The 27,159-nt window shown below is 40.7% G+C and overlaps 2 protein-coding genes across 5 annotated transcripts; both read right to left on the bottom strand.

The window, feature by feature from the left end:
• Window positions 1-5,737: 5,737 nt before the first annotated feature.
• Window positions 5,738-19,163, bottom strand: plekha4 (pleckstrin homology domain containing A4). Of its 4 annotated transcripts, none has more exons than XM_023411287.2 (24): window positions 18,858-19,163; window positions 16,339-16,408; window positions 16,129-16,227; window positions 15,951-16,023; window positions 15,734-15,834; window positions 15,169-15,287; window positions 14,849-15,061; window positions 14,406-14,718; window positions 13,682-13,741; window positions 13,310-13,459; window positions 12,458-12,517; window positions 12,291-12,371; window positions 12,006-12,158; window positions 11,742-11,840; window positions 11,369-11,477; window positions 10,464-10,537; window positions 10,012-10,104; window positions 9,841-9,931; window positions 9,500-9,555; window positions 8,888-9,016; window positions 8,362-8,769; window positions 7,899-8,020; window positions 7,687-7,796; window positions 5,738-7,510 (listed from the first exon to the last, which is right to left on the bottom strand). In XM_023411287.2, exons 1-24 carry the CDS (start codon window positions 18,896-18,898, stop codon window positions 6,276-6,278), a joined length of 4,059 nt encoding a protein of 1,352 aa, XP_023267055.1. In that variant the 5' UTR covers window positions 18,899-19,163; the 3' UTR covers window positions 5,738-6,275. The 4 variants fall into 4 exon arrangements, with proteins under 4 accessions (XP_023267055.1, XP_023267054.1, XP_023267056.1 ...); XM_023411286.2 differs by having other exon boundaries at window positions 7,899-8,023; XM_023411288.2 differs by lacking the exon at window positions 18,858-19,163 and adding an exon at window positions 16,892-17,087 and having other exon boundaries at window positions 7,899-8,023.
• A 5,611-nt stretch (window positions 19,164-24,774) lies between these two features.
• Window positions 24,775-27,093, bottom strand: LOC111658660 (tripartite motif-containing protein 16-like protein). The gene is made up of 5 exons (XM_023411240.2): window positions 26,981-27,093; window positions 26,072-26,113; window positions 25,931-25,993; window positions 25,683-25,822; window positions 24,775-25,586 (listed from the first exon to the last, which is right to left on the bottom strand). Exons 1-5 carry the CDS (start codon window positions 27,030-27,032, stop codon window positions 25,176-25,178), a joined length of 708 nt encoding a protein of 235 aa, XP_023267008.1. The 5' UTR covers window positions 27,033-27,093; the 3' UTR covers window positions 24,775-25,175.
• Window positions 27,094-27,159: the final 66 nt, after the last annotated feature.

Here is a 27,159-nt window from a genome sequence, read left to right on the forward strand (position 1 = left end):
ATTGTTCTCATTTTGATTGAAGGGTTCTTAGACACACAGCATTTGTGAGTTAGTTAGCGAGTGACACGCAGGCGCACAGCCAACCGCCAATCACAATCGTTCTCGGTCAGTTTATCAAACAACCAAGACAGAAAAAATTAAAAAGCAATGTCAGTTGTATGGAATTATTTTGGCCACTGAAAGGATGATTTGAAAACAGGAATTCAAATCTGGTGAAAATCCCTATATTTTTTCATATTGCAGTATTGCATATATCCCAGAAACGTCATTTTTTTTTCCAATATCACGCAGCCCTGAGGCAAATTTCCCATAATGTTCAGCCATTGCTTTAAGATATTAAATGCTATCAACTTGATGAGATCAGTGTGACTTTAGCTGTCATAAAAACTGTTAGAAATATTGATCTCAATCATTTTAGAAATTTGTCCACATCAGTTTTTCTAAAAAAAAAAAAAAAAAAAAAAAAATTTTTTGTTGCAAATTGGTCGCATAACTTAAAATGATCTTTTTTTATTTTTACTGAATAAGGCCTCTGTCTCACCCTGCACACTGTGGGCCAAAACGTTATAGATTCAGGCAATCAACATTATTATAGCGCCTCAAGCCCCTCTCTTCTTTCCTCCCATATTCTTCACTGTCTAGTCTACAATACTCAAGGGCTTGCACTGGCCTTTATACTTTTAAGTGGTTTGGACTGATTTAGTGCCCCATGCAGGCTTCTTTACGTCAGTGAGACTAGGCAGCACAATAAAGAATTTCTTTGTCCAACCAAAATCATCCATTTTGTGATCAAACATATTTAGCGCAAGTGAGCCTGAGCTCCAGTGAAAATAAGTCTCTGCCAGTGGTCTTATTATTAATATAAGGATGTCCAAGACCAAAGATAGGGACTGCTAGCTGGTAATTGGAGGCCTGATACAGCTCTGCATTAGCTCCTCATGCTGGTGAGCTGGCTAGAGCACTTGGCATCCTCACTGTGTGTCCCACTAAAAAACAGCTTACTTCCTTTCCCGCTCCACTGATGGATAATCACTGATGCAAGACTGAACTGGCATTCACTGCATTTCCTTAAAGTGCACTTCCAGAGTTCAAAATGAAATTAGATTTAAGAACTGTTTTGAACTCTCCGACACACTGGTGGCTGCATATGCATGTCATCAATTGCGTGTCCTCATAGCAGTAGCACACATTGAGAAAGGACTTGAAAAAGCCCTGGAATCGTGAAACGTCAGAAGTGAACGTAAAATTCAGTGATAACCTGCTTCAGTGGGACAAAAGATCAGTGAGAGTTTAACAGTCACATGACAGACACCTGAATTACATCATGCTAACAGTGTGTTTAGCACTAAGGCAACTGATGTCGGTGATAGCTGATTTTGATTAATAACTGTTCTGTTATTACTGTGCTCAAGTGGTGATTTTCAACCAAGAGTGCAAAAATGTACTTTTATCCACTTCCTGTCATGGTCTGTGGCTACCAAAAATAGTTTGGCTATCAACTGTTTTGAAACACAACATAATGACAAACACTTTTTGGATTGTCCAGAATCAGATTGATGTGGTTTTTGTTGCCTTTCAAAGGCATTCTGCAAGTATTTACTTGCTTAATGATCTCGCTTGCTTTTATGTAAACTGAACCAACGTTATTGATGAGGATCTATAGCGTTTTATAGGGCAAAAATATCTTTGTGTTGGGACAAATTTGCCCTCGTGGTCTGACTTGAATGCGTCACTTTTGTGCCTCTTTAGAAAACACTGTTGATCAAACTGCACTTAGTACCTCTGATGTTTCCAGAGGTTTTATGTAGACCAAAGACTACAACATCTTCTGATTGTGATCCAAACTACCCAAAAATATCCTCCTGAAATTAATTTGAGTTGGTACGGGGCCTTGAAAAGCCTTGAAATACTCCTGTTTTAGTATAAGGTGGCCTGTAAGCAAAACTTCTACCGCTCAGTTTGGGATATTACTCATTGTCATTACCAGCAACTCTTCATTAGCACAGCAGGGGCAACAGAAAACGGGGTAATGTAATTACTGCGGACTATTGTATATGTTGTAACAATCACTGCACAGCTCACAGTAATAGTTCACTGTATTCCTCCTGTGTCATTATGATGAGTTTTTGCGCTGAGGAGAAAAACAAAGGATTCATTGCTGGAGTCCTGATTCAGTGCAGAGAAAAACATAACTGTGCAGCCTGCAGTTTTGACTGAAGCGTCAGCTGTGAGGTCACTGGGCTTCGGGACCTGTGTGTTTGTGAGTGTGTGGAGGAGAGAGAGAGAGAGAACGACAACTAGGAAACAGGAGCGAGCACTCCGTGTCTGGTTCACTGTAGACTTCTCATGCCATAACATCACAGCTGTATGAGCATTATTAAGACTTTTTATTGGAATAAAATTGCTATTCTTGCTGCCACTGAAGTGAGAGCATGGGCACGGGCAGAGAGGCAGCATAGAAACAATTCGCTGTTGATGGCATGTTTCTTTAATGCAGAGCTATAGCACAGCCACATTATCAAGTAGCTGCATTAGATCCATTGGTGTAATGGTTGAGCTCACGCACAGTGTCACCACATTGAAATCAATCAAGTTTGTGTGTTTTATGTGCACATGTGGGTGCGTTCATATTATGATTGCCCTCATCATCACCATCATCATCATCATCATCATCATCATCATCATCATCATCCACAGTCACATTGAATCCTGCTTGTACCCTGGATTGGACAGACTGGCTGTAGCCTACAGTATCTGCTTGCTGGATGACCAATTAGGATTTGGCCCCCAATTAGGCGGTGTATCATGTTACTAAATATTCCCTGTCTCTGAAAAATGGGCAAAGGAAAAAATATGTGTTTGTGTGTGTGTGTGTGAGAGAGAGAGAGAGAGAGAGAGAGAGAGAGAAAGAGCATCAAACAACAGCTCTCCTCCACCAGACACTGGGGCGGGGAGAGGGGTTTGCAGGCTCCCACAGCCGCCGACAATGAGAACTAAAGACAGAGGGGTCTGGGCGATGGGTTTTTACATCCAGTTAAGCGTTAAATCACCGCCTCAGCGAAAGACTGCATGCACGTCGGATGCATTCCGGGCATTTCAGTAAAAGCAGAGCATATAGCGACTAATAATGAACGCGTCTCTCCCCCCCACATCACCACCACCACCTCCCCCTCCACCTCCCCCCTCCTCTTAATACCATGAAACGGTACCCCCTGGGCAAGAAACGCATCATTGGAATCGATAAGTGATCGTCGGCAGCTGGGCAGAGGGAATGGAGGCACCGGGATTCGGACTCAACACGCTTCTGGTCGCACTGGCATCGTCACTGCACACCGGGCTGTAGCTGATGGGAAAATGACGAGGCTCTCCGTATGACAGGTCGACTAGTCTGTGGCTATACCTCCATTTCTGGATGTATGGAGGAAAGACCATTCCATGATAGACGCGCGAGTGCGCACGAGCACGCACGCGCACATCTACATTCTTCTAGTTAATAAAAAAAAAAGCAAAAAAAAAAAGCTAAGTAGCTGTGTGTTGGAGTGATCAGTGTTAAAATGAGCACTAAAGCAAAGAAGAAGGGAGATGGATCCTTGTCTGTTCTCTGAAGAGATCCTGCTCGACTGAGGCTGTGGAAAGCATCACGTCAGGAGGATGGCCCAAAAAATGCACATCGCACATTTTCAGTAATGGGCCTGCCTTCTCCAGGCATTATAGAATTATAAGCAACTCCATAGGCCCAGTAACAGCGGTGAGACGAACTGGGAGGTTTGACTACAAAGCTCCCAACGGCAAAGAGCTTAGTTACAGCCATGATTAATTACAAGCAACACATAGTAGGCCAATATACAGTAGCATCTTATGATCTCTCTCTCTCCCTCCCTCTCTCGCGCTCTCTCTCTGAAGTAGCTATCACCTCACCTAACTGTATGAGCGAGCAAGCGCGCCCTAGATAAATCGTGCTGTGAGCTGCCAACACACCTGTCAATGCCTGACACTGACATAGGCTCGGAGCGTTGCATAGTCTATCTAATATAAGCCTATTTGCTTCGATTCAAATAGCACCCCCTCCCTCTCTGCCCTCATACACACACACACACACACACACACACACACACACACACACACACACACACACACACACACACACACCACCCCCCTCCCTCAATCCTTGACAACACAATGTTAGGTAGCCCACTTGTTATCACGCGCGTGCACGCACACCCATGCATTTATCGTTACATTTGTGCATGCATGTTCCATCCTCTGCGCCCCCCCCCGATGAATATAATTCTCCCTTTCAGTGGAAACTGGGTTGCGATGGGGCGGTGTGAAGTTGCATCCTTACCACAGTCATCGCGGGGAGCCTGTAGTGTCCATGTTAGATGTTAAATATTCCTTAGGTCCATCTCCGCAAAAGATCGTGCCTCGGTGTCCGTGCCCTCCTCATCCGAAAGCAGAGTAAAGCTGACAGTGTGTGTTATTTCTTTCCGCCTCTCTTTTCCACATGTAAACGGCGAGCGGGGGGACGCGGAGAGAGACGATACGCCACCTTACCACAGACTCCCCCCTCTGTCGGATTGGAAGGTAATGGGTCTTAAAGAAACATTCTCTCAGCATTCTCCGCATCCCTGTGATTTACGCGCGCGCCCCGCACTCACGCGCACTCACAGGCCAATCAAACACCTGATTAATTATACAGTGTGTATGTATATCACAGACAAGTGCAAACTAACTGCACAGACATTTTATTTCTAACGATCCCATATTGCCCTTTTAGCTGCAGATTGAACCCAAATTCACTCATTTAAAATAATTATATGTGACAAACATGCATACAGTTGACTTTGTAAATAATAAACCAGTATTATATCTGCAGTGCATTCTTGCAAAGGATGTGTGGGATGATGCTCTGCAGGCCCAACTTCAGACCACTACAAAAACTCACGTGAAAACTACATATGATATCCAATATTCTGAGCTATAACTGTTCAAATATGCCAGTAATCCACCTTTCTACCTATTAATTTTAAGGAAGCAGTTACCATAAATCACAGTTCATATATTTGCAGGGTCACCTTGCCTCCACTCCACTACATACATACAGAATGTTTGATGTATTAAAACTGTCTTTTAAAAAAAAGCTCTCATTTAAAGTCGCTGCAGGAACGCATTCTGCACTGTGGGAGAGAAAGCATGCGACTTTTATTCAATCGTGGCATGAATATGTTTAAAATGAATGTTATTATGTTCAATTGCCAACTTTTCATACATCTATGGAAATGGCCATATCTATGGATGCTGTCCATAATGTAATTAACATCCATACAATATGAATTCACCAGCCCACGCATAAAATTTCATCTGATAAAGACTGTTATAAATATGCATGTTGATACTGATATCACACTTGTAAACAGATAAGCAGGTCTCTCTGTGAGTGTGTATGTGTGTGTTGCTCAGTAAACATAAGGTGGTGCTGTCTTTAAGAGAGAGAGCCTGGAAAGGGGTGATGTAATGTGTTCTCAGACAATGATGTCATCGACTGAGACACGGCAAGGATTTAAAGTGACAAAGGCATTTTCAGTGGCTCCATGTAATCCTGCATCAGGTCTCCTCAGAGAGCAGCACCCAAGCACCCGGGGGACCTTCATTGAGTGGAGGGGGGGGTGAAGGATGCATGGAGTGAGAGCAAAACCATAAATGTGTGTCTTGCACATAAAAAGCAGGAGTTGGCGTCTCAGTGTGGCACACAGCATGTTTATTAATCAGGATATTTGAGATACAAAACACATTCTGTTACAGTGATAAAAACAGGGTTATGTTGCCGTCCATAAGCAGCCATCATCTATCATTTCTGTGTTATGTTAGATGTATATCTGAAGAGGAATGAAAGTGTTAGCCTCAAATTCTGGGCATGTATTTGACTGCAACTATACACCAGATATTTGGTGTTTACCAACTGCAAGAACAACACTATATTTGCATACATAGATTTCATTTTGATGAAATTTTCTTAAGACTTTTTTTTTTTTTATCTGCATTCAACCACATATTATGAATAATGGAATTGTTCAAGTTTACCAAAGATCATGTCCATTTCTGATATTGTATGTTCCCATTTTACCATTTTCTAACTCAAAGTTAGGTCCAGTTTCCTTCAAACACTTTAAGTCTTCTTCCTGAGGCATTTTCCTTTACTATAAATCACTTAACTCTGTTCTTGTCCTTCCCAAGTTCGTTCATTTAAGCTCCTTAAGCCGTCACTGTTCTCGCTCCTACAAACTTGTCCTTAACACTGTTACTCGTGCCTTCCTAAAAGAGGCACTCCGAATCATGCGTCCGCCCTCATACACAGAGCTGGATGGAGTGACGGAGTTGTTGCCGCCTCGTTCTTGGACTGTCTCCTTGTTCTCCTCACTTGAACTACGAGATTTCCTCAGCTCCTCCGATCTCTCTTGGTCCACCTTCTTCTCCTCTGACTCTTTCGCCCAACTGTGTTCCTCTCCGTTCTTTGCACATTCACCCTGGCCCTGGTTAGAACCAGCGTCCTGAGCAGAAGCGCCATGATTAGCTTCTTTGACTTTCAACTGGCTCTCTTGCGTCGAGGTGTCTTCACATTCTTTTTGTTGGTTCTCTTCATAAACACGTGTCTCTGTTGCTGGACTGACTGAGGTATTTAACGCTGCTTTGTCCTGGGTTTCCACTGTTGAATCTTGGAGTTTATTATCATTTGAGAGGCTGTTTTCATCAACATCTGATGGCAAACTTATGCTGGAATCCTTGCTGTCTTGGTTAGGAGATGTTCCAACATTACTGGTCGCGTCAACTGGTACAGACTCAGCCATCGGCGGCTCCTTTTCCTCTTCTGGCCCACAAGGCGGTTGGACACTGGTATTCCCGTCATTCTTTGTTATGTCTGTGTCTGAGATACTGATGTCACATGCAATCTTATAGAAGAGTGAATGGTTCTCTTTCATTTTCTCTAAGCTCTCGCACACTGTGGATGACATTTCGCTGGACTCCGTCATGTCATCAGTGCATGCTGGTTGTTGCTCGATGTCTGTTATCTCCTCACTGCACAATGAGTCTATGCCAGGGATCTGCAAAGGTATGAACCCTTGCCACTGGTTGGTGGAGAGGAACCATTTGGCTCTCACATCCGTGGATGAAGAGTTACTTTCATTGTCATCAGCAGCAGGTTCTTCAAGCTTTGTCTCCTCTTCAACCTTGCAACTTACAAATCCCTTGCCTCCGTCTTTCTGGTAGACAGTCATAGATGATATATGATATGGTGAAGCTGGACGTCTGATCTTAGTTTTGGCAACCCCTGCTCTTCCACTGTGATCTTTGCGTTGTGTTTTGTCCCCAAAATTGACCTGACTTTTAAATTTTTTCACACGTGCGTCTCTTTCGTCTTCATCTTGAGATGTTCCACTAGAAAACTCAAGTTCTGCTGGACTTCTTGGATTATCCCCGTAGTTTCCAACGTAACATGGTTGGCTTTCAAGATCTGAAAACAGGAGCAGAACTTATCAGTTAGTTAGTGCATAAGTAGTCAGCAGCATATGTTTCTACTGATATAGAATTCCTTTGGTATTTCACTGTAATAGCTAATGGCCAGGAAAAACTTGATCTCGGTTCCATTCCTTAGCTTATTAATTTTGTGTTGGGGAATACCGTACGTACCTAATTTCATCCTTTGTTTTCTAGCTGTGTCAGGGGGCACCTGGAGAACATCCTGCTTCTCCCCCCTGATTGGTTGTTGATTGTGTGTAGAAACACTCTCTCTGACTGCGCTGATAGATAGATGGATAGATAGATGGATAGAACAACCAATTTGTGAAATGCACCTAAAGCATTTATAAATACATTTAAATATAAATGATGACATATCCCACCTTCGTATGACTCTCTCCCGTATTCGTTCCACACGTCGGAGTTTGGCCTCTCTCTGCTCAGGGGTCAGACAGAGGTCAGGGTCCATGTCAGGGGTGAGGAGGGCAGTGGGCCGTTCTTCCGCCTGCTAAAGCACTTTCACATCAGAATGCATGCTACACCAGAATGAACTGAACTTATGGGATAAATCAATGCAATTAATCATTTTTTAATACAGTAATGATAAATAGAACATGATGTGAAGGAATTAACATTACTACTGTTGCCATGAGAGTTGCTAATGTCACTTTCATGTCTTGTCAAGAAGAAAGGTTCCTACTTCAGTACTTTTCTACATATTGTTAATAATAAGATTTTGAATTATTAGTGTTATCTGTCTGTGGGAACCTAAACACTGAGGAAGGATAACAACTATACAGGACAAGAAAATGTATTATTATTTAATTTAACTTTATTTTTTCTTACCCTAGTGTCTGAGCTCTCTCTTCCATTTCCTAAACCTGCATGGTCTCTAGCTTGATTCCTTGAGGTCTCTGTAGCCTCAGCTCTGCTCGCGTCTGCCCGTGACTCTCTCTTGGAAGACCTCAGCGCACCCAGATGCTGCTGTCTGCTTGTCCTTTTAACGGGCTGATCCTGCTGCATTTCTGCCAAAGACCGGTTTTGATCAGGGCTTTCCAGCAGCAGACGCCTAGGTGGCTTATTCGACATTTTTTTACTCTGTTCAGCCAGTCTTTGCTGCATCTCAGGTGGGATCTGCTCAGGCAGTGGAGTGTCAAGCTCAGCCGGGGGATCCTCGACAGAAACCCGTCGGGCCACAAGAGAGGATGGCAGTACAGCTGTAACCACACGTGTCACCCTTAAAGGAAAGGGGGCCTGAGGAAATACCAAGATAGATTAGTAGTTAGTAATTAAGTACAATGAGTGTAAGTATATTTGTATATAATATAATGCGCTGATCCAGTCAGTTATACTGATCAGTGATTTGGCAAACCTCCTCTCGTGTTTCTGAACTTTGACTCGGGACACCTGGAGTGGGCATGGGAGGTTTCTTCCTATTTGTCAACCTCTCTTGATTTCTCTTGATCCTCTCAAGCTGCTCTTCTTCACTCATCTTCATCTTCTAGAAAAGATATGAGTCATTTATGAACTCTGGACCTCAGCAGTACACATGCAGAGAAGGTAAAGCCAGAAACGGAATCTATGATTTGCATATCAAAAACAGATTATGGATTATTATCAGGGCTGCGTGTTTGCATCTGTCTGTGCAGAGATGTATGTGTGCATGAGTACAAGAATGGCTGCTTGCATCTGTATGTTCACATGCATGTGTGCATGTGAGAAAGGGGGGGTTGGGTGGCAGAAGTGAGAAGCCTGAGCTACTGTGATGAGGCATGAGCCTCTGCCTCCCCCTCTCGCCTCGAACAGGCACTGCAACATGCCCTAATTGCAAGGAAGATGAGAGAATCAAAGAATTGGAATTTGGCTGTGATTGCAATGAGGAAAAATCAGCTTTTGACTGCTTCTATATTTGGAGCTTTTTGGATCACATTGCATACATCCACATATAGTTAACCAGCAAACAGGAACTTATGAAGAATCAAACCTTGGTTGATTGGTTGGCTGTGTCTGGTGGGATCCACTTTGAACCAGACTGAGAGTCTAAAGATGAAATGAAAAAGCAGGAAAGAGGAGGAGAAGGATATAAGGAGGGCGAGAGGATGGGTGGGAGGAGATGGTGACAGGAAGAAAGAGAAACAGGAAATATGAGGGTGGAAGACAAACAAAGCCACTGGGGACTAACAATGATTTTTTTTTTTTTTGTGCATAAAACACCTATTAAAGCTGTTTCATATTAGATGAGTCAGAAAATATTAATCTACTGGCCATTGTATCAAAATGGCTTTTTTCATGTACTCTATTTATATTGAGTATATCTGTGCCAACCGGATGCGTCTCTCGGTGCTTTCACATGAAGGAGGTCAGGCTGGCTGTTCCCTCTTCTATGTGCAGGATCAACAGCGTGGCTGTAGATTCCCTGAAACATAAGCATAGAAAAACATGGAAACATGTTCAAACTGGATGATATTTGACAGGCATAATGTCAATATTTCCCACCTCATATGGTGACTCTGTATAGCCGTGGCCCTGTTGGCTTTCCAGTAGCTCCTGGGGTAAGGCTGGACGGGCTGGTGGCTCTTGTTCCACATCCTGTTGGGATAATAGTCACAAGGAATGTAATAAAAACTGTGAAGCCATGATGGAAGATCCAGTTGTATCTATACCAGACTGATACACATTTTAGAGAGTCAATGTTTGACATGACGACAACATTGACTGAAGGACCTGCGCAGATCCTGCTGTTCTGACTCGAGAGCTAATATCATTAGTGCTCCAAAAGACATGAATACAGTATGTCACAAATGTTGGCATACTATAAGATCTAGTCAGCAGATGCCAGCAGACTAATTTAATCTCTGCCTCGGGTGGACAACAATTCCATGTTTGTTCATAAGCAGACAACAAATGTCAGGGGTCACTGACAAAGGAATCATGGACAGGAGTCATACCATTGGCAGTCCACTGTGCAGCCTCTCTGTGGGAGAGCCAGGGGATCCAGGATGTGGGGCTGGCTGCTGGAACACTTGGGGCAGAGGCAGAAAAGGTCAGAGTGTTAACACTGTTCATCTATTGTCAGGTTCTCATGTGCAAAATCAGGATGGAACAGGCAACTATGCACAGTGGCGACCCCACATGGCAGCAAGGAGTAATTGTTTGAATTAAGACTTCAGAGACAGAACAAGATATACTGTACAGTATGTACAGTGTGACATCAGCATAATGTTATGTCCTCAGGCCTAAGTGTTTTACTGGCATCTTTACATTTTTAGATTTTTCTTATTCACTCTGAAGTTTTGATCTATCATATCATTTCCTGTTTCCTCTCCTTTTTTTTTTTTTTTTTAAGCAATTTGCTTAACACTTTGGTAATGAAGCCTTGTGCATTAGGCTGATAAGATGGCTGTATTCTTGCATATAATATTACCTGGTGTAGCTTGTATTAATTCACTTAACTGTATCTGTTCACCCACCCAGGAATTCTTGAGCAATTCATCCATATAAATAAATATATATATATTGAATATATGAAATATTCATGGATAATAGTATAAGTGTGTTGTATAAGAAATGTATTGTTTAATAGAAGATACTCAATTCAAAACAAAGGATAATTAAAATAATTCACTATGTACTGCATACAGTATGTACAGCATGGTGGTTGTTGAGCTATCACCTCACCACTCTAATAGGAGGCATAACTCAATTTAAATCAGAAATGTACATTAAAGCATATCACTGTATTTCCACCAACAACATCACAACACATTGGAGGAGAACCTGAATTCTGCAAACTGGCACAAGCCTTCATGAGCTACACACTCTAAACATTACAGCAGGAGTAGCTGATTCTTACTGTTGTGCCTCTGTAGTCCCAGCAAGAAGCGGAAATGATCCCTGTTGACCTTCAGTCCAGCGAGTATATCCTCCATCATCCACAGCTCTCTCTGAGCCTGAGACTGCTCCTGATAAGAAAGAAACAGATGATTTTGCTCATGAAATATTTGACCTTGGGGTGAATGCTCCAACACTATGAAAGCAAACACACACAAATGGAGATGCACTTAGTTGGACCTCAAGGGTGAGCAATCACTAAAGTACAGAGTCTTTGAGACAGATATACATAAGATACTGTAAACATTCATATTGTTTTATTTATATATATATATATATATATATATATATATATATATATATAATAAGTACACATTTTGTAGTTTATGAAGTACCTGTGGTATTCCAAAGTTACAGATGTGCTGAAGGTGTGAGCGTATAACAGACAGTTCACTCTCCATTCGCTCATATTGACTCCACACCCTCTCCATTTCCTGAGTAAAAAATATAGAGACAGATTTATAAACAACAACAAAAAAACCCAAAGATCCCTGATTTCTGCTAATGGATTGGAGGGGTTTGCAATCACAGCAGCCCTACTCATGTAGTGCCATTGCTTGTCTCATTTGGGGTCACTGCCACCTGGAGTTTTTACACACCAATGATACGTCACACATTCTGGCTCGGATTGTGACCAGATCCTCCTGGAGCAAAGCCTTCTGGGTCAGTGCCTCTTCCTGGGCTCGGGGCCCCTGGCTCTGCCACTCCTCCAGCTGCAGTCTGGACACCTCTAACGCACACTGGACACTGTCCTGTAAAACGACACTAGAGTCTCAGTTTGAGATGCAGTCACAATATTTACCAGAACAGACAGAATACAGGGCTATTAATGAGATCGTTGGTTTTCATGGGATGGATACACCTGTAACCATTCAAGTACTGACCTTATCCATTTGCAGCTGGGCCAGTTCTACAGACAGTGATTGTAGCAGCTTGTCACACCCGCACAACCTTGTCAACACAGCCTGTAGAGGGAAAATCACAATCTGACTGATGTCTCCTCAGAGAGAAACATCTAATAAGATGGTAAGTGACTGCTTCTGATACTCACGTCTGCATCACTTTCAAGAGGTCTGATTGGTGGGGTTTCTCTCGAGTCATGCTTCTGGGCCTAAAAAGCATCAAGGTCAATTTTATTAAATAGCTTTTTAAAAAAAAAAAAAAATAAAAAATTTGTATTTTATATATCTTTTTGCTGGTCACAGGCTTTTAATATGTGATTAGAAGTCTATGTCTTCATGAAATAATTTTTTAAAAATCTTTTTAAAATGAAATCCTTTGTGCTCACCACAGTTATTTATGGTATTGTGTGCAGGTTAATGCTTGAATGTTAATGCTTGAATGTTAAGATTGAACTGTCTTTCAAAGGAGCCCAGCGCAAGCTTCAGCGCTCTCAGTGAGACAAACACAGACACTACAGCCATGTACTGTGAATCTGAGGGAGAAAATTATTCAAAAATGTACTTGCATAAGATGTATTTGTTATTTAGCAAACAGCACCTTCATGTAATCGTCATTACATGTAGCATAATCATGGCGGTACTCATAATACACACAAAACACACAGATATAGGATAGGTATAACAGCACAATTAAACACAACAACAGCCATAATAATAATAATAATGAGCACAATTAATGATTTATTAGTCACAAATAGAAATTGACAAATATTAATGAAAATACAAAACAGTGACATGGACATAAAACAAGTACAGGGCAATATAACAGGATCCTTAAAATATTGTTGCTGATAATGTTAGAGTCCATTTGTTAAAAGCCTACACAGTAAGACATTACAGCACAAACATAGTAAGGCGACATAACACAAATATAAAACACCATGACACCACAGACAGTTCTGTTCCCACACAAGACACTATACGAACACACAGCGCTGTACCATGGCTGGCGGTAGCACACAAACAGATAAATGGCTGCGGAGATGGTGGTGATGGTGGTGGTGGTGGTGTGGTGGGTGGGGAGCATGTGCGGCTCTCGATGAGGGGGGCAGAGGGGGCAGTAAGTCTGCATGTGCCCCCGTAGAGTAGCTCTGAAGGAGAACACAGCACGTAGATAACATCAAGTGAGAACAGCAGCGGAAACGTGGCTTTAAAAGTACAACAGTAAAAATTCAACTCACTTCAATGATTTATTTTAGTTGGTTTTTAGTAAAGAATGGTGGGAATGTGATCAATAGGTGTGATGTGCTACAAACTTGCCGTAAATGTATCGTTCATTACAATACTGTACTACATTACACTACTACAGTCACCTTTCCTAGAGGTCTTCTCCCACTCGGCATATGATGAACTGAACCGTATGTAGGTGTAGGCTGTAGACGATGAAAAAGATAAGGTGTGAGTAACAGGAGTCATTTGGTCACAAGAAATTATGTTAAAGGGGCACTCCGGAGATTTAGCATTGCACTTCCATAAAGTTGGGGAACTCGCAGATTAGATTAAAACAGAATGATCAAAATCACAGCGGCAGTGGCTGAGATTTCCTTTTGAGCTCCAAAAACACTGGATCCTGCATTTCCCACAATGCAACTTAATAGTTGATTACATTGGCATTACTTACGTTTTTGAAACCCTCAAATTGTAATTCTTGAGTGAATGGAAAAGTTTTGTTTAATGATGATGTTTCAAAATATATAATAATATCAATAAGCAGGCATATCTGTGACGTTTTACTTAAACTTTGGGTAAGGCAGTTTTTATCTTTCTGTATATAAACAAATAAGCCATATAAAGAAAACATAATAATAATAATGATAATAATAATGTATAAAATTAATATATAAAGAAATACTTTTTGACCTATATGCTTCATGCTTGTGAGTATGGCGATAAATCAAAGCTGTACCTCTCAGTTTATTGCACTTAAGACACATTATTATTATCTGAAAAATACTGAAAAAAAAAACAAGTGCTGTATGGTACAAAACCTCTGTTGTAATTTTTTCCGATATCATGATAAACCAAACATGCCCTGACCTGGCTGAGGTTCTGCCACCTTTCTGAGACTGGAGTAGTCGGAGTGGATTTGAACTCCAGCTTAGGTGAGGCAGGTGCGTAGTATAGGGTCTGTGGCACCATGACCGGGTCATCGTGAGGTCGAATGTCAACCCTTCCCACTGGCGTATGAGGTCGGGACCCAAGCTGCCCTCTGGAGGTCAATGAACCTGTTCCCATAATTTCTGTTTGGGTGGGTGGTGTGTTTTGGCCTGGAAAAGAATCCTCCTCTTGATTTGGACCGAAAGCTCTTCTCCTGCTGAATTCAGCGGGACTGGGTGTTCTGTTTGAAGGGCTGTGAAGACATCAGAGAATACAGCACAAAATGCCAAAGCTGGGACCTCTCTCAAAGGATTCCCCCCCCCTTTAAGTAAACCACTGGGATTTAACTGTGCGTCTTTCACACATTGAAACGACTTGACAACCTGCTGTTTCTGTGACGCACTCTCCGCCTCCCCCTGTGCTCCGAGTGCGACGTCCCCATCCTCCCACCGGTGAGATGGCTCGGTTCGCTCAGAGTCCTGCTGACGTGCCTGTGTTTTTGGGAAGGACCTTCTCCATCGGAGGGGGATTTAGGGAAGTCCACAGATTCACTGCTGCCACCTATCTGTGTGAAATCCTGATAACTTGAGCAACGCCTGAAAGGATCAGAGATGCACCAAAAAAAGAAAAATTGGCTCACTCAGTGCACAGTGCAATCAATTCATTACATAACACCTCATATCCACAGTGAGTAGAGTTGTACCTGTTCATGGAGCTGTCTGGCTCCATCGCTGCAGACTGACTGAGGGCTCGGACCCAACCCAACATATCCTCCTGAGTGTCGGCGCTGAAGAAGTAAGAGCGCATTCCCTGGTGCACCACCTAGTTTTACAGAGATCATTCACGAGGTAACACTGTTACTTCTCCCCTAATGAAGAATCGATGGCAGCTGATTTGTTTTTACATATAGGATAGCTCAATTTTTTTATGATTTTTTAAAATGGTTTTTGTTTTATGTGTATGGTGATGCTTTTCAGTCTAGTGAACTACTACTTTTACTCAAACCAATTCAAATAAGGGTAAGATAGAAGTTCTTTAATCTGACCTGATTAGACGGGTTTCAGTGAATATATGCAGAGAGGAACCTTTCAGGTGTGTAGTGGATTTAAAATAGTTAAAATATTCCTGTGGAATAGTTTATTTTGTTGTTCCATATAGCTTTGAATGTAAACAAAATTCTATGTTAACAATTAAGTTATTCTTTGTACACTTTATGCATAATCAAAAAAAAAAAAGGCTGGTATAACACTTGATCTAAATGAAGATACCTTGAAGGTGAACTTTCTGTTCTTGCATTCCCGTGGTGTGCAGAACAGGATTTTGTAGCTTGGGAGTGGGATGCTGCCGAGCACAGATTCTTCTCTGCTGTCTGATTGAGGGCGGGAAAGAAGTGAACAAAAGAAGAGATGCCTTGTTGTTCATCCAGAGCACATAGGAAAGATTTCATTCCACGCACAGTGCTGGGACTCATGCTGTGCTCTTTACCTTTATAGTAAAACAGGCAGTAGTTGGAGAGAACGAACCATCTTCTCTTCCAGAGCTTCAAACCAGAGCTATCCTGCAGAGGGAAGATTCATTAGAGGCCCGGCCACACACTCTTCTACATGCAATGATGAAGGTAAAAGATGTTAAACAGATCAGTAGATGATGTTTGGCGTTTTACTTTTTTGTTGAGCCATCCTCTAATAACCACAGGGCAGTTGGGGTCTCTCTTGGCAGCTTGACATCTTTTCCCAAATGTTTGCACCCTCCCATCACTTTCCTGTTACCCAAAAGGAAAGAATAACACATTTTGTATGCATGAACGGTGTCACAGAAATCCTTCCACATGTGCACATTATAACACGGCTGCCTGGAAAACTGGAAAACGCACCTTTGTCACAGGAAAGTAGGAAATAGTGGCTACACTGGAAGCTTGGCTTACTCTGTCCTGGTCATCCATTCTGCAGGGAAATACAAGAATTCATACATAAACGAAGAAGATGAGAAGGAGAAGACGAAGATAAGCGAGTGTCACAGCCGAGCGAAAATGTCATTTCAGTCAAAACATTTAGATTAATGCAGATTAAATTGTTTTTTACAGTGTTGCACCCAAACTAAATCCTAAACCCTACTATTAACTTTAACCAGGTACTGTAACTATGCAGGTGGCTTTATGAACAAGAAATTAAGTCATAATTACCTGTGATACAAACACATAAAAGTGCGCAGGAAATCCAAATACTGTAAGATTTTTTCAGATCAGATGATAAAAATATCCACATCTGTACAATTATAGTTTGCCACGACCTCGGAGCGACCTCTTTAATGAGAAACAACAAATCTGAATACACATGCACAACTAGTACTGAACAACTCCTTATATTGTAGCACTGCCGGCCTACATATTTGAATGAACTAGCTGAGAGTGGTTGGTGAGGCCTTACCAATACAAACTGAACCAGATTCTCTCTCTGTAGAAGCCACCCAGTCAGTCACTCCCATGAACAGCACCCAGTCCCATAACCTCCGAGCTCACATATGCCACATTCTCGTATAGTTGAGATTTTTTTCCTCGTCAACTGTTCATTCTCTCAGAGACTCGGTGTTGTACTCTTCCACCTCCAGTGAAACTCTCCCACTGGTCTATTCTGAGCCATAACAGGCCTGTGTGCATCCCCACCATGAAACTGACAGGTGACAGCTGCGTCGCCGTGGTAGCAGGGAGGGGCCCGGGACAGTGTGAAAACCAATCTGGCAGCATGGGACGGGCTGGTATGACAGACGAGATTTGGAATGTGTCCCAAACTGCAGAACTGCAGTGTAGACTGCTTAGGACGGGAACCAAAATAAAAGAGTGTGGTGCCGGGGAAGTAAAGTGGCATGTTGAAGACAAATGTGTAGGGGAGGGGTGGGGCTGACTGTGTCAGAGCTTTGTGTTTTTCTGTAGAGTCATGCTGTCTCTTTAGGATTCATCAGCATATTTGGTTCTGTACCTCAGGTCACATGGTAGCATGTTTCTTACACCTGCACCTACTTTATGACTTTGTATAACTTTACTTATATTTCATATTATATTACTTGATACAACTATAACTACTTTCTATAGTCCATATAAAGTATTTCTTCTATATTTATTTTTCATATATTACTAGTATAACTGTATAAAGCACCACTTTATTCAATAACCTCCCCTCAGATTTTTTCTCCATGCCAAACTACTTGCTGCATGTACTTTATTTGCATATGCTTGTATAGATGTATATATGCTATGTTTAACAACATAATACTCGAGTTACACACTAACATCTTATTAAGATTTTAAAACTGATCCTCAGCTTCTTTAAGTTGCACCTGCTGTGGCTTCTTTAGCAAAGCATCATTTCACAGCTTGTCTAAACTGTAGCGTTATTGTTGACCTTCATGAAACAACAATAGAGATGAACTAGATGATAAAAATTCATGAGAACATCTCACATGCAGCCTCCACAAGCACTCGTGGGTGACCCAGTGGTTTGACATGGTTCAGCATCTACAATCTATGTCAGTATCAACCACAGTCCTGTACTAGTGAGACACAGAGTAAATGAGAGAAAGTCTTTGTTAGAGATGAGAGCGGAGACTAACAACCTCACAGCCGCTGGGGGATTATGTGGGTGTTGTGAAATATTTGGAAAATCTCCTTCTTAATCAGTTGGGGTCACTTGCGCTGGGAGGAGAAGACTTGAAATGCTAAAGAGGGAAGGACCGGAGGACAAATAGTGGGTTTGTGTACCGCACAGAGTGCGCTTTGTAGCACCCAAGGACTCTGGAGCATCATGTGAAAGTTGGACACAGAGCATGTTGAATGCATCGGCCGGGGAAATATCCTCCCTCTCCATCAACAAAAACATTTGCATGTCTCCTACATTCTCATGCCTTTTAATGTCAACAAAATCATGACAATACATTTGACCTTACAATTAACAAGCCACTGTCTCAACTACATATTTGACTGCCTGAGAAGATTTTCCTCTTGAGGACATGGGATTGCTGTATGCAACATATTTCATTCGGTTATGGACAGTAAAGTTAGGGTTTAGGAGACATTAAAGTTGCTGTGAAAATACAGCTGGGATATCACAGCTTGGCAAAGCTGAGAAAAAGTCCCTCAGTGGGCCTGTTATATTTCAGCCACAGATAATGCATCACAACAGCCACGCTGCTCCACAACTCTGCTAACCATGAGCAACAGTAGTAGTTTGTTCGGTGAATGGAAAATGACTGTAAACTTATTAAATGAATGGAAATACAGAGTTGATATAAATACTGAAATGCACTCAAATATCTCTCTGAAACAGTTGTTTAACTGTTCAAATAATACTTATAATTTAGTGAGACATAAATCATAATAAAGATGCCATATTGCTTTACCTGACTAATTGTATCCGCCTGCTGGCTGCTTCAAGCTCCATCACTTGGCACGCTTCCTCACAGCATCTCCTCAGGCTTGGCTGCCCTCTTCCTGGCTACCTTGAGCTCCTGTTGCCCAAACACTCCCAACAATCTCCCGCCACACTCCGCTTCTCTCCTCGTACGTGTGAATCTCCCTCTCTGTTTCTCACTGTTTCCCTCCGCTCGGACTTGTAGCGCCAGTGTCGGTGCGGTGATCTACCTACGCGGGCTGTAAACACTCAGCCTGCTTCTCTGTCCTCTAACAGTGCATTCTCTGTGAGCCCCTTCTCCCTTCTCCCCCCACCGTCTTCTTCTTCCTCTTCTTCCTCAGTGTCCCTCCCTCTCACCCTGCCCCTGACAGCCTCTCTGTCTTTAGCTGAGTGTGGGTTTGTGACTTTGGAATTTACAAAAAACAGCTGCTCTCTCATTCTTCTGCTCTGCCCTTTGCATTATTTGAATTTCAGTTATCGGCCATATGCATCTAGCTTTATGACGATTGAAGACTTGGATGCCAGTCTTGAATTATCATCTTTGATAAGGCCCCAACCATTCGGAGTATGAACAGCTGAGTGCAATGGCTTGAAGTCTTTGTTTCACTTGCAAACTGATAAACAGAATTTCTACAATCAAATCTAGGTGCTCAAACTATCTAGTGAAGCAGTAATAGATCAGTTTAATTGAACGTCTCACTGTAAAGGAGGGTTTTGGGTTAAAGCGGCAGGAAAGAGTACAAAATAGTAAATAAAACGTTAAAGAATTATAAACTAAACAGAAAAAATCTATATCTAAGGTAGTATTTAAATGTCAGACATGATCCCATTGTCTTATAATTATAGTGTCTAGACTTTAAAGGTTTCTGCAATTAGGCAAAAGCATTTTCCCAGATGGTAGGCTCTTATTTAGGTTCTCTCCTGCACTGAGTCAGCGTCTTGTGGAGTTCCTCTTCAAATATTCTCAAGATAGAAACTGAAGTATGCACTTTAATGCACTTGACTTGCAGGCAGCACACGAGAGAGATGATGCTCAACTAATCTACCGGTAATGAAAAAAACAGATGTACAGTGCTTTAAGGTGAGAGGACGGGAGTGTGAGCGTTTCTCATCATGGATAATATCAAAAATCTTGACGGAAAGAGAAGCACTGAGAGGAAAAGTGAAAGCTGATACTCAGCAGCGGGCCACCACACATGCCTCAGGAGAGCTGGCATTATTGTTGTACAAGAGGAAGATATCAAAGGTATGTTAAGTGCTATGAGAACAGGGAAGATAAGAGAAAAGTCAAGTCTAAAATTATTCCTGTGGGATAGCAACAAGGCCTGGCTGGTTGATAGCACACTATTCAAATCTATGACCATCATAATTCTGCGTCAGAAGTCCTTTTGTTGCTCGAAAACCCAGATCCTTGATACACAATGCACCGCAGGTATGGCACAAAATCATTCACGCCATTGCTCATTGCTCAAATAGTAATCATGCCATCTTATAATTAGTATTTCACATGTCCAGGCCATTTGGTTTCAATCAGGAAGGTCGTGACCTCAGATGCCCGGGATGTCCAGTTCTCACAGGGGGCACATGAGTCTGCCTCCAGATATTTACGACCCCACCCATTTAGCATACTTCACAATCAGCCCTGTTGACTGACAGCTGCGTGGCTACTCATGATCTCCTATTACACACTAAACAACCTGTGGGGCGCTCACACTCAGGAAGCAGGAAGAGTGGTGTCATGGCTCATGGGAAATGTGGTTCCTGACAAAAGACACAACGTAACATAACAGTCGACATTAACCTGTAATATATGGGACCCCCAAAAATGTTCAGTATTTAACAGATGAGACATTTTGTAATAAATGATCAAATGAATTAACGGAATAAAAAAAAAGGAGTGAAATATTTAAATGAATCAATAAAATGTGAAATTATTTAATAAATTATGAAAACTCAACCCAATATTATGAAATGTTATTTCATTATAGTCATTTTTTTATTTCAAAATGTCATTTTTCATGACAGCTGAAGTGTCACCTGTTCTTGCCCCCTTAATTTTTAGTCAATCACATCAGCCCCCAGGTGCTGGCTGCCGGCTGCCAGTCAAAGCTCTGCTGCTAGCTGCAGTAACTGGCTCCTGTAGACTAGAGGAAATATCAGAATTGAACTTTCTCTGAGGAATATCTTTACAATCACAAAACTGTCAGGGTAACTCGACAGTGAATTAGCAGCTGCTGTTAACACTGGCTCTTCACTTTAATATCGAGAAATTGCCCAAGCTTACGCGCCATCCAGCTAGTCAGCTACTGAGGTAGGTACAGTAGCATATGTAGCTTTGTTAAGCTAAATAAAAGGAGAGGTTTGTTCTATTTTTTTATTCATTTGCACTGTGTTTATTTGCACTTGGTAGCAATTGTTGAGCTCTGCTAAGAGAGGCAGGGGGCCTGAGACAACAACAAGCATCTATAATGAGCTTTATTTTACAGAGTAATTTATTATATATCTTATATATATACTGTATATTATATATATTTTAAGGTAAACACAAGAAACTTTATTTATTTATTACTTTATTTACATTTATTAACAACGTTAATATAATTCAGTTCATTATTTAATTATTATTTAATTGCTTATGTACAATTTGGAGTACAAAAGTAAAACTGTCCTCATAATGTCATTCTCACAAAAAGTGAGATAAAATATATCTGTATAAAACTGTTTAGCCATTGTATTGTATTGTACAGACAGCAAGAATCCACCAGGTGGAGCTGTTTAATAATTTTGTATATCACACACAGCTTGTACTGATAGCTATTAAAATAATAATAATACTAATAATAAAAAACACAATTAAAAACAGCAAGTGATAAATATCTATTTATGGTATAATATGTTCATGTTGTGATGCATTGTCTTCACTAATGAGGAACAGCATTGACCTAACATGGTTATTTACAGGTGAACTAACCCAGAGAGACAAATTTGCATTAGAGTAACAAGTACAATATATCCCTCTGAAGTGTGAGTTAAACTATAAAGTAGCATTAAATGCTCAAGTATCTCAAAATTGCACCTGAATTTAGCCTAGTACTAAAGTAAATGTACTGTCATTTATGTGTACATAAATACACAGAAATGATGAACCAGTGAAGTATTACCACATGTATTAGTGTTTTTGAATATTGTCTATACATAGATTAAAGTTACAATACGTTTTCCAAAATGAAAACAGTGGCTTCAACACTGTCTAAAATGCTGTAATTACATATCACCAAAAATAGCTGTTGCACTTAAAGTTATGTTAATACGATTACTAGCACCAGACATTTTAGCACAACTTGCATTTATTTTTTTGATAATGCACAAACACTGATGTTCATGAGTAAACTTGCAGCTTATGTTTGACGTCACACACACAGGAGCGGTGTCTGAATCATTCCGCACAGAGCAGGCCACGGGCCTCTTACTGTAACATTTCACAAGGTTTATTGCCACTTTGCTTTCACTATTTGATAAAAGCTGGTGAAAATTCAATCAAGTCACCTGTTTCTCCAAATATTATTTCACTATTAATATGGTTCTCTCCCTTACTTTACAGGCCTTGATTCAGCATCCCAGTGTCATGCATGGACTACGGGAGCACCACATGTCCTAGATTGACATTTGTGACTGTGGACAGACAACAGAGACAGTGAAGGTGAATGAGAGTGGTGTGTGTATGTATGCATATATACAGTATATATATATATATATATATATATATATATATATATATATATACAGTATATGTGTGCATGCGTCTGGGTTCTGTACATATATACACAGGCAAAGAAAGAGAAAGAGAGAGCAACATGGAACCTCACTAGGCGATGTCATACTGTAGACAGTTTGAACGTGGGCCAGCTACATGACACTAAATCTGCCGGGACCAATAGTGTCAGAATAAATGACTGCTGCATATCATCGATAGAGTGGTGTCGGACCAGATGGGAATAAAATCACGGGAGCACACAGAGTAGATGTAATTTAGAACCAGCTACTGAACGCAAGTCATCAAGCTACTGCACAAGTGTTCACACGAAGCTCATACATTCTGTCTGAGGAGAGGACACTGACATGTTCTCTCCTCAAACAGAGGAAAACTGATTTTTATCTAATAATGCTGTTATGAAATTGTATATTTGCCACTTTATTAATTCCACAGTCAAATGTTGGTTCATGATTTGTTTTGCTGTAAAACATTTATATTCAGAGTCTGTAGTGTCGAAAGCAGTGAAATATAGGACACTCTCCCCTGCCTCCTATAGGCCTATGTAAAGCTATATGTGTCACATGCAAAGCTTATACCACTTTTCTCATGACACAAGCTTAGGGTTACCACTCACCCACATGCCTGGCATATACGCTCACACATCCTGACACAAATATGTAGGGCGCTCGGCGCTCTGGGTGCGATTATTCTTGGACCATGGTCTCCAGTTTTGTTTGCTTTGGGCCACAATGGATGTGTCTATCTGTCATATAGGTTTAACTGTCAGACCTTACTGACTATAAATTCTCACTTATAATCATCACAGGAACCACAGCATAAATCATGCTTATATGTCTCTGATCAAGTGTACTTCAGCAGTTTTGTATATGTGTATGTGTATATATATATATATATATATATATATATATACAATAATATATTATTGGAAATGATTATGAGCTGTGGCAACCTCTATCTACAGTGTCCTGCTGGGAAGTTGTACCCAAAGGAGCTGCTACATATGACAATTGACCTCAGATATACTCACAGCGCATCAGCACCATGTGATTTAGATTTGTTGACACTCGTCTTGATGGTACAACAACAAAACAGGCACAAATGACTTTTTTAGATCTTAGATGGGTTAAAAAAGACCCATCTGTTTTTTTTTTTTGGTTTTGTTTAGTTATTAATATTTTTGTGATGAAAACATCACAACACAAATCTCTTGTGTCTCATTTACTTTATATGATAATTGAGTTTTTGTGTTATTTGTATTATATCCAAGACCAGGTCAAAAATGACCTGAATTAACTATAGTGCTACGTGTTATTTATGTTTTTAATCTCAGAAAAGCATCTAGATGGTAAGTCCAATGTTCACTTTCTTTTAGCTGTGACAATTCCTGAAGAAAATATCTGTCTCTGTGCTCTGTTCACCAGCTAATCGCTTACTGTGTGTGACTGCTGCTCGATGCTGAGCAGCTACTGTGGACTGGGTTTTTAGAGCTCTTTTGCTAAAAACAGCTGCCTGCTGTGATGAGTATTGTTGAGTATTATTGAGAGCAATTAGAGTCAACCATAGTTTATCACTAGTGATCCCTTTCACTTTGTTTTCTAGTTCTTATTGGTAATAATAGCAGCTTAATTTGTGACCCACTTGGAGTGTTGGTTTCAACACACTGGCACGGCTCCTGTAGTTGATCATCAGGCCTCTTTATGGACATTGTTAAATTAGGAGTGTGAATGTTTTTGTTGGTGTGCCCCATTTTTAGTTCCTGTAAAGCTCATGCGTCAGGTGTGAAGGCGGCAGGAGTTGAGGCCCACCTGTCAAAATAGGAAAGTGATCTTCAAACTGGAGCCTCTCACATATCAAAGTGAGCTCCTTCCATCCCGGAGGGAAGGGAAGTGATTCTCCTTCTTCTTTACTCAGCTAAATCCAAAGAGGATCGATGCTGTGAGCACTTTACACTGTGTGCAACCTTATCTTAGCAACACAACAGGGCTTTCACTCGTTAAGGAATGATCACAGATGGAAAAACCAGAGGCAGTAAATGAGGTCAGGCGCTAATTTCATTTAAAATGTATTAAACCTAAAATATGACAAAACTGAATCTGTACAGTCATAAATTAAAAACAATAGGGGATAATAATTTGGTTTAAATACATACTTTATTTCAGATTTCATGAAGTCACATGACACTCAACTTTGATAAACATCATTATCAGTTCATAGATGTCCAATATGATGCTATAGAACCGGGCATACACTATACAATAAAGGCGTATCTGACAAAAAAGACAGAAAAATAGAAAAATATTTCTCTAGAAATGATAACAACTCTAAATACAATAAACATTTTTTTTATTTTTTTATAACAACTCCCACAAAGAGAATAGAACTGATACATGTTTGATTAACTCATTAATTAAAGCAAATTTAGATATTAAATAAGACTTATAGGAATATGTGAATAAAACATTAGCAACTCAAGGGTCAAAACCAGACTGCCACATCATCAACACAGTTTCGTTCAGTTTTAGCTCCATTCTTTCATTCTGTTTTTCTCAGTATCGTGCATGAGGACTGAATTCCTACCCAGAAACCTGGAAGAATCTTCTTCTCGATACTTGTCTTAACTTTATGCAACAGCTTAACCTCCTTCTCTGCTCCCTCACCAGTTACAGCATAAAAGCTTATAATCCCCGCAGGCTGGTCGATGTAAACGCCAATTCTGGAGTAATACGGGACATCGTTTATGTCTTTGTTTACGCCATTGAACCAGATCTGGTAACACGTTCCTGACCAACACAGACCCCAGGACTCCTCATTTTCTCCCAGGCCGCTCGGCCCACTGTTTGCCCTCCGTCCTGCTCCTTCAAAGGTGGCTCCAATTACCACCCACCCTGAGTATTCCACCTCCCAGTAGGCCCTCATGTTCCAAAGGCCCTCTTTGCACACCACCTTTGAAGAAAGTAAGAAAAAAGGGGGAAACAAGATTAAAACTTTTGTTTCTTTACTAGATAGCCTGTAATAGTATCATAGCATTTTCTGACTCACCTGTGGAGAGTACTCGTATCTCTCTGGTCTATCCAGGACCGGACAGATCTCCTCAGTTCTACGACACACCTTAGACCCACTGTCAGAAATCCACAACATCTTGTTTGCAGTCTTGTCATCCAAAGACAAATTCATCCAGTCTACAGGAGAAAATTAAGCCATAATATTTTTTTTTTAATAAACTATCAGTGAATCCTTTAAAAAGTATTGAACTTTGAATTATTTGAAAAAACAAAATCTGCCTGTACACTTCATGAGCTCAGCTCTGCTCGTTGGCTCTGGGATACCAGGCACATAAACTGAGACTTTTTCTGCAAGGAAAGGAAACAGGCGTAAATACAGAAAGAAGTAATGTTCAGACAAACTAACACATGCATCAAATCCATTACCTGCATTTGTCTTATCATTCTTGTTGGGTTTCACTTTTTTCCCTAAAAAATGTAAAGGCCAAAGGTTAAATTGCAAGAAGAAGAAGTGCTGTTTCCTGTTTCACACAGACACATGAAACAGGACTCTAACAATCATGAAGAAATGTTAGCATTTAAGAAGCAAAGAATATAGAATCCAAGGTATTCCTAAATTTTCTTTTTACATTAATTGTCAAAAAAAAAAAGTGAGGCCAATAATATGAGAAAATCCCTCATGTCAAGGAAAAATCACAACAATCTGTGCTATACCATGCACTTTCAATGCTGTATTGAGATTTTGACAAATGTGAATGTACACATTTTAAAACAACATTTTAAAGCCAGTGAGAATATTGGATATGAAACCCAATCATGACCATCGCTGTAATTGATAAATAGGTGGCTGATACATCAATGACACTTGTGTTTCTTTCCAAAATAATATACACCTATTATGGGAAAAAGAAATATATAAGATTCAGTCACCGATTTGACATTTAAAAAAAGATTTTTCTGTCAACGAAAATATCCGCAAAGGTGTAAAAATGACTTCTCATACTGTGTGAGTGGTTTTGATGGATGCCTCATTTTCAGTGATACCCTTGATTTCCTTATTCCATATAATGATCAGATTAATGGCCTTCAAATAAACACACTCACTCAAGACAAGTAGGAGAGAGGCATTATGAATTCAAAGTCATCTTTCTTTTTTATAGGAAGACAAACAAGCTGAGAAGCCTGTTTATTAATTGCCAATAACTGTCTGTGCGAATGAGAATATTCCCTTTTGAAAAGATGCTGATACGTTATAGGTTTGTTGGAATGCAAAGGTATTCATTTTCATATTAAATGTAATGGTTTTGCATTACATTGTACAAAATGTTGTTGTACCTGGTTTGCTGGTCTCAGAGAGGATTATTGCACAATTAGGTCTGGCCGGCATCTTGAGGTCCTGCGCTATAATCCACGTTCAGTCGTTTGAAAACTCTTTGATTCACGCAAAGTAAATGTGAAAAGTCTCCGTCTTTCACTTGACTTTTATACCCTTGTTGAAGATGAGGCGGGGGCGG

Source organism: Seriola lalandi, unplaced genomic scaffold (genome assembly GCF_002814215.2).
Source record: "Seriola lalandi dorsalis isolate HSWRI2012SDOR001 ecotype SW California unplaced genomic scaffold, Sedor1 jcf7180002054464, whole genome shotgun sequence".
NCBI lineage: Eukaryota > Metazoa > Chordata > Actinopteri > Carangiformes > Carangidae > Seriola > Seriola lalandi.

Bases quoted from the DNA above. Each gene is read 5' to 3' on its own strand.
- LOC111658660 (XM_023411240.2), bottom strand. From the start codon at position 27,032: ATGCCGGCCAGACCTAATTGTGCAATAATCCTCTCTGAGACCAGCAAA. The intron at 25,994-26,071 runs GTAATGGATTTG...CTTTCCTTGCAG, and splicing joins GAATGATAAGACAAATGCAG to AAAAAGTCTCAGTTTATGTG. The intron at 25,823-25,930 runs GTACAGGCAGAT...TTTCTCCTGTAG, and splicing joins CAGAGCTGAGCTCATGAAGT to ACTGGATGAATTTGTCTTTG.
- plekha4 (XM_023411286.2), bottom strand. From the start codon at position 18,898: ATGGAGCTTGAAGCAGCCAGCAGGCGGATACAATTAGTCAG. The intron at 9,556-9,840 runs GTTGGCACAGAT...TTTCATCTTTAG, and splicing joins AGCACCGAGAGACGCATCCG to ACTCTCAGTCTGGTTCAAAG. The intron at 9,017-9,499 runs GTTTGATTCTTC...TATCTTTTCTAG, and splicing joins CAGCCAACCAATCAACCAAG to AAGATGAAGATGAGTGAAGA.